This window comes from Scylla paramamosain, chromosome 41 (genome assembly GCF_035594125.1).
Source record: "Scylla paramamosain isolate STU-SP2022 chromosome 41, ASM3559412v1, whole genome shotgun sequence".
NCBI classification, from domain to species: domain Eukaryota; kingdom Metazoa; phylum Arthropoda; class Malacostraca; order Decapoda; family Portunidae; genus Scylla; species Scylla paramamosain.
In genome coordinates this window covers 11,566,553-11,574,466 of record NC_087191.1, presented here as the reverse complement: position 1 = coordinate 11,574,466, position 7,914 = coordinate 11,566,553, and the positions used below count along the sequence as shown (strand labels likewise).

The following is a 7,914-nucleotide window of genomic DNA, read 5'->3' as shown; positions in this document are numbered from 1 at the left end:
AGACTGACTGATTAAGGGAGGAGGAGGAGGAGGAGGAGGAAGGTGAAGAAGAGGAAGGGCCAAGAAGAAAAAGAAGAAAGAGAACAGAAAGACAAAAAAAAAAAAAAATTCTTTAGCAGAGAGCGAAGGAGGAGGAGGAGGAAAGTAAGAAGAAGAAGAAGAAGAAGAAGAAGAAGAAGGGAGAGCACTAGAGACACGAACAAAGAAGAAGAAAAACAGGAAGAAAGACAAGGAAATAAAGAAAAGACCCAACACCATTTACTACTACTACTACTACTACTACTACTACTACTACTACTACTACTACTACTACTACTACTACACTCACAGAAGAAAGGAATAAGAAAGCAAGATGAAAAAAAAGAAAAATGAAGCGAAGTAAACAACAATAACGAAGAAGAAGAAGAAGAAGAAGGAGGAGGAGGAGGAGGAGGAGGAGGAGGAGGAGGAGGAGGAGGAGGAGAAAGGAGAGAAACAAAGACGAGAAAAATAGAGAAGGAAGACAAACAAGAAATAGAGAAGGAAAAAAAAATAACGAGGAGAAGGAAGAGAAATAGAAACACACACACACAAAAAAAAAGAGAAAAAGACGAGAAGAAAAAAAAGAAAAAGAAGAAAATAAAATAACCACCACCACCACCACCACCAACAACAACAACAACAAACAACAAACAACAGAACACTCACACCAAACTCCTGCAGTAATTTCTGAGCTCCTGTGTGACGGTCCCCCTTCCCGCCCCAGAGCACAGGGATATAGTCTGCTGGAGGCTGTGAAGATCTTGCAAGCTTTTATCCTCCTCTATTTCTTCCACCCCCTCTCTTTTCTGCGGCAGGAGGAGGAGACACAGAGCTGGCGAGGCACACTGACGGAGTTCCACGATAGACATACTTCTATTAACCATCACTCTGGCCACCCTGTCGACCCTGGCCAAGAACGCAAGGCCAGTTATGTAATCCTTAGTGAAAGACGCATACTGTTTTGGCTTCGCTGAGTTACCTCCGATAGTTACCGCGTGTCTGGGCTGAGTATACGTCCAATGTGGGTTCATGGGGCACTGTGGGTACTGGTAGGGTAAAGGATGATACTGGTAAGGGTGTATATAGGGGTATGGGTTACTCGGGGGTATGGTTAAGAGAGGGAGAGGCGGTAAAGGTACTGGTTGGTGTATGCTGTGTGGTGGCCGGAGGATGAAATTGTAGTCATCAGTGCGTCTTATCCTTGTCCCTTCGTTGTTTTCGTTCTTCGTCACTCTCTCGTCTACTGTCACCGCTTCCACGCCACTCTCGCTATATATTCTAATGTGTTTTCTCTCCTCCTCCTCCTCTTCTCCTTCTTCTCTCATTCCTCCTCCTCCTCCTCCTCCTCCTCTTCCTCTTTCTTCTCTGTGACTGCCTCCTCCTTGTCTTTCTCTGCAGTGATTCATGAAGCATCTGTGTCTTAATCCTCTTCCTCTTCCTCCTTCTCCTCCTCCTTCTCTGTGTAGCTCTTCTTCTCTTTCTATTTCTCTTTCATTACATATTTTTCTTATTTTTTCATTGATTTCATAACTGTCTGATCCTCCTCCTCCTCCTCCTTCTCCTCCTCCTTCTTCTTCTCCTCCTCCTCCTCCTTCTCCTTCGTCAGGCGGGTTTTCATCATCAGTGTCTTCAAATGTATCTGAATATTTCTCCTCTTCTTTCACTTCCTCCATCTCTTCTCTGTTTATCTCCCTCCTCTCTTCCTTCTCATCCCTATTTCTTAGCACTGCATCCATCATCGTTTTTCTTGTCCCTTCTTCTTCCCCTTCTTCTTCCCCTTCTTCTTCTCCTGTCCCTCTCCCTCTTCCTCTTCAATTATTCTCTCAGTGTCTCTCTTCTTCCCTTTCCAGAATATTTGTACGTGCGTTTTCCTGCGAAGAGGGAATAGTGATAATAATGATGATGATGATGATGATGATAGTGGTAATAATAGTAATGATCGATAGAATTCTTAAAAATATCCATGAAATCTCTCACTTTTCTTTTTCTTCTTCGTTTTCTTCCTATTATTATCATTATTATTATTATTATTACTATTATTTGTATTCCTATCTTGCTATGGCACCACACACCACACACACACACACACACACACACACACACACACACACGCATATACAGCAAAGGAAATTTAGTACAAATATCTTTTTCTTCATTCCTGCTCTTCTGTCAGCCACTGAACGACAAAGAACAAACATACGCACGAACAGGTTAATTAGAAACCACAGATAGAAAAAAAAAGGCACACATTACACAGAATATAAGCACAAACACACGCACACACACACACACACACACACACACACATACACACACATACGAGGGAAGAAAGTGGAAAAATATGAAAAAAATAGAAGAGAAACGAAGAAAGGGAAAAAAATAAAGAAGATAAGATGTTAAACAATAACCAGAAACGTATAACTCACCACCAACAACAACAACAACAACAACAACAACTACTACAACAACAACTGCTACTACTACCGCTAAAATAACATTAATATTTTAGAGAGATTAAAAAGAACATTTACTTATCAAGAGAGAGAGAGAGAGAGAGGGAGAGAGAGAGAGGGAGGAAAGCGAGCGAGTGAGTGAGAGGGAGAGAGACGAAAATACTAACCTCTCCCTTCCTTGGCTTAACACACACTGAGCAGTCCACTCCAGTCACTCCAACCCGCAGCACCGCACCCTCTCTCTCTCTCTCTCTCTCTCTCTCTCTCTCTCTCTCTCTCTCTCTCTCTCTCTGGCGTAATTTCTACTTAAATTGGTAACTGCCAGAAAATATATAAAATAAACAACAGCAACAACAGTAATACCAATAATAATAATAATAATAATAATAATAATAATAATAATGATAATAATAATAATAATAATAATAATAATAATAATAATAATAATTTTCATCGAAGCGTGCGTAGAAATATTGACTTAGGAAACGAGTAAATAAATGGAAACGAAAAAAAAAGAAGGAAAAAAAGAAGAAAATAGTGAAAAATAAATATGAAATCAATAGATAAGAACAGAACAAATGTGAAAAGAAATAATAATAATAATAATAATAATAATAATAATAATAATAATAACAATTTTCCGCGTTAAAACACAATTGACACATAGGAAATAGACTGATAAAGAAAGGAAGGGAGAAAGATAGGAAGGAAGAAAGGAAGGAAGGAAGGAAGAAAAAATCATTAAATGTATAGGAATTGTGCAAGAGGAAAGAAAAAAATAAATAAATAAAGATCACTTTTTTCATTGAGACAGACCTTAAGCCTACCAAATAGATAAATGAATAGATAAATAGATAGATAGATAAATGAATGGATAAATAGATGGACAGATAAATGAATAGATAAAAAAAAAGATACATGAAATAGATAGATGAATTAGTTAACAGATAAACAGATAGACAATGAAGAAAAAGAAGAAGAAGAAGAAGAAGTCAAGCACCTTAATGGATCGAAGAAGAAAGAAAAAAGAGGAGAAAAAAAAGAAAAGAAAAGAAAAATGAAGAAAAATTAACCGTGTAAGGAAAACAAAGACAATAAAACTCAAATATCACATTAGCAAACCATAATCTGGACTTTGTGGACCGTGAACCAGAAAAAAAGGAAGAAAATAATTTACGAATTGAAAAAAAAAAATGGAGAGAAAAGATGAGAACAGAAAGACGAGAGAAAGGACTTAAGAAGGATGAGAAAAGAAGGAAAACAAGGATGAGAAAAGGGAAAAAAAGGAAAACAGGAAGATGACAGAAGGAAAGTCAGTTATGTATCAAAAAAAGGAAAAGGAAAATAAAGGAAAAAAAAAAAAAGAAAAAAAGAACTTGTACATTATTTACGAAAACATAATGATAGACTCAGAATGAATAGCTGAATAAAGATAAATAAATAAATAATAAAGTTCACATAAAATCAGATAAAGAAATGAAATCTATATGAAAAAAAAGAGAAAAAAAAATATTCACACATTACAATAGAATAAACTCACTTAAGAAAGAAAGAAAGAAAGAAGAAAGAAGGAAAGAAAATAAAGACGAGTCAGAGCTGGAGTATAACATTAAACACAATGAATAAACAAATAAACGAACACACACACACACACACACACAAAGGAAGCCTGTTAAGTCACGTAGAGCAAGTAAGGTCAAAACAAGCACTTTATCACACTCTCCTCTCTGTTGTGTTTCTTTGTGTGTGTGTTCATTTGTCTTCATTTGTTTTCATTTACATATCACTTTGTTTATTCATTTCTATTTATTTGTGTATTAATTTCTTCCCTACTGCGTCTTTGTTTGCATTTTTATTTCTTACATTACTTCTTCTTCACTTATGCTGTCATTGTTTTGTTTGCAAGACCAACGAATAATAATAATAATAATAATAATAATAATAATAATAATAATAATAATAATAATAATAATAATAATAATGATAATAACAGTACATTAATACAAAGAAATCCCAACTATTTATTCATCTCGACTAAATTGTTCATATATACTCGTACACTAATTTTTTTTCCATAAATTTGACGTGATAAACATTCATTTCAACTTTTATCAACAAATGCGGCTGACGTCCTGAACAACACTTATATAATACTAAAACACTCCTGCGCCGCACTTCCCCTACATTGAGAGGGCTCTACTTGAAGTGACACGGGTTTTTAAGACTATTTTTACGGTTCTAGTGACAGATTAACAAGATATCCACATTATAAGCAAGGGAAACACTTCTGCGCCGCACCTTCACTACATTGAGAGGGCTCTAGTTGAAGTGACACGGGTTTTTAAGACTATTTTTACGGTTCTAGTGACAGATTAACAAGATATCCACATTATAAGCAAGGGAAACACTTCTGCGCCGCACCTTCACTACATTGAGAGGGCTCTAGTTGAAGTGACACGCGTTTTTAAGACTATTTTTACGGTTCTAGTGACAGATTAACAAGACCACTTCACTACCAACAGGAGAAACACTCTTGAGAACCTGACGAAGCCTCACTGCGGCCTTTGAAAATAATTGTGGTGAGAGAGAGAGAGAGAGAGAGAGAGAGAGAGAGAGAGAGAGAGAGAGAGAGAGAGAGAGAGAGAGAGAGAGAGAGAGAGAGAGCCATTCAAAATAAACGCCGTAGAGTCACCACTGACCGCCATTTGGGGACCTCAGCCTTCAACGATGGCGGGAAGCGAACATACTGGTCCTGAGTGTACACGTGTGAAGCGGCGCGTCCGATATCAGCACAGGATATTGATCATTGACACGTCCCCCTTCATTATTGCAGCTGTCACCCTGTCACCCTGTCACCCTGTCACCCTGCGCAGTTCACAGGGATTAGCAACTTGTTGGGTCGCTGGTTGTGTGTCTGACAGGGGGAGGGGGGGACAGGGGGGGGCATAGATGCAGGGGAATAAGAAGAAACAGGAAACAACAACAACAACAACAACAACATTACTATTACTACTACTACTACAATAAGTGGAAAAAAGACAAGAAAGAAAGAAAGAAAAAATGCATTAAGAAGAAAAAGGAAAAGAAATATTATAGTTTCCTTAAATTTAGATGTTTTGGCCACGTTTCAGTTTCCATATCTTTTGAAAATGAGGAAAATAAGAAATTAAATATGATACGTAAGACTTACAAACCGTTATATTTCTAGATCATTGACTCTTTCACTACTTCAGAAGATCGCAACAACTTCCATCACAACCCGCTAAAATATCAGTGACAACGTGAATACTTAAAACCTGTTAGACTTTCATTACTATTATAAACCCCAATAACTTCCACTACAGCCTATTAAACCACCAATAACAAAATGAAAAACACTTAAAAAACCCACAATATCTTCCACTACAGCCTATTAAACCACCAATAACAAAATAAAAAAAAACACTTGAAAAAACCCACAATAACTTCCACTACAGCCTATTAACCCACCAATAACAAAATAAAAAACACTTGAAAACTCCAGCACGTAACTTTCACTAAGCCCTATTGGAAGCAGTGCCCTGAGCTGCGTGACCGACAAAATTTAACAAGTGGAGAGGAAATAGCATACTTTATAAAATGCTATAAGGTTATCACTTAACCTATGACATTCTTTTCCCTTCACTGTTTGTCCATTCAGCCTCCGCCAGCCTTCTTCAGCACTTTTCTCTTTCCCAACAGCTATTACCAAAGGCCATAGAGACGATTTGCCAGGTTCTCAAGGGTGTCTTTCCTGTTAAAACTATAGATACCTTGTTCATCTGTCACTAGAACCGTAAAAAAACATAACAAAGATCTCGTGTCACTCCAGCTTGAGCCTTTTCAGTGTGGTAGAGCTGCAAGCAAATTCTCAGGAACTCCCTTTGCGTCTGAACCCAAGTATTTGCTTCACTTTATAAATATTTAATAGGCTATCTAGACATTGCCAACGAGTACTGTTAGATATATTCTGTTATTTCAAAGGGTAAATGATGGAATACTTTGTCTGTTTGTTATTAATGTAGTTAGAATTCTTAAAGCTTTTTCCACGCATACGTTAAGAGCGCTATGCTGCCTGAGTACGATGATCTACAAAATAGTAGTAGTAGTAGTAGTAGTAGTTATAGTTGCTGTGAATCCTACTTTCTACAGTTCATTATGCAGAAAGTTGCCGTACCTTAAACTTATAACACACAAAACAAAACACAGGGAAAAAAAAAATATATATATATATATAAAAAAAAGACAAATAAATAAATAATCAAAATAGAATAACAGCACACGAAAAAATAAACTAACAAACAAACGAACAAACGAACAAATCAATAAACAAACAACAACATACACGCAAAGGAAAAAGAAAAGTAAATAAAGGCAACGCAATTTTCATCATCAAATTCCCGTTACAAAACAGAAAAAAAAAAAAGAGGAGGAGAAAGAGGAAAAGCTATGTCAATCGAAGCCTCACCCCTGGTTCACTGGTTCATTGAGGCTAATAAAGGTTCATTTCTCAACCCCTTCACTTCCCTCTTACAAAATGCGGGAAGGATGTGGAGTGAGCCAATCAGAGGATGGCTACAGTGGTGGTGGTGATGGTGGTAGTGGAGAGTTTTGTTCTTGATCTTGTTCTTGATCTTTGCTTCATATTGTCTCCATCCAATCTCCTTCAGGGTGTAATATAAATTGTAAAGGCGTTATATCTTGTACGTTTGGGTGTAGGGTGGATAAAGCTCTCCCTTCAAAGTCTAGCCGTGCACTCCCTTCTGTCTCTCAATAAAGGGTGGGGGGGGGGGGCCTCAACTTGCTACCGATCTAAGGCTACGTGTTAACAGCGGGGAACATTAAAAGAGTGAAAGAAGGGCAGCTTGGTTAATATGAGACTGTGATTATCCAAGGGAGGAAAGGGAAGGTGTGTGTGTGTGTGTGTGTGTGTGTGTGTGTGTGTGTGTGTCCAGGTGTTTCCAACGGGGCAGATATCTGGTGAGGGAGGGGAAATGAGAGTAGTAGTAGTAGTAGTAGTAGTAGTAGTAGTAGTAATATGATTTGTATATAATCCTCGGTTACTACTACTACTACTACTAATACTAATACTAATACTAATACTACTGCCTTATTAACTTAGCAACTAACAAACTAGCAAAATAAAAAAAAAAACACAAATTAATAAAATAACAAAAAGCACCAGATAGAAGAAGAAAAAGAAGAAAAGAAGAAGAGGAAATAAAAAAAACACAAGCCTTCGTAGAAAACGAAGAGAAAACGAAAATCATGTAGAGAGAGAGAGAGAGAGAGAGAGAGAGAGAGAGAGAGAGAGAGAGAGAGAGAGAGAGAGAGAGAGAGAGAGAGAATTTTAGGCTTCGTTTTCCTCTACAGGGTGGGGTCATTGCCTCTCGAAGGGGTGACTCTTGAGAAATGCAGATCA

The 7,914-nt window shown here is 37.4% G+C and overlaps 1 protein-coding gene across 1 annotated transcript in view; it reads right to left on the bottom strand.

Moving 5' to 3' along the window:
* LOC135093011 (uncharacterized) overlaps positions 1–1,891 on the bottom strand; it is a 3,757-nt gene extending 1,866 nt beyond the window's left edge. The window contains exon 1 of the mRNA XM_063991857.1: positions 688–1,891. Coding sequence (XP_063847927.1) covers positions 688–1,760 — 1,073 coding nt within the window. The 5' untranslated portion in view covers positions 1,761–1,891. The remainder of the gene's footprint in view (positions 1–687) is intronic.
* Positions 1,892–7,914: the final 6,023 nt, after the last annotated feature.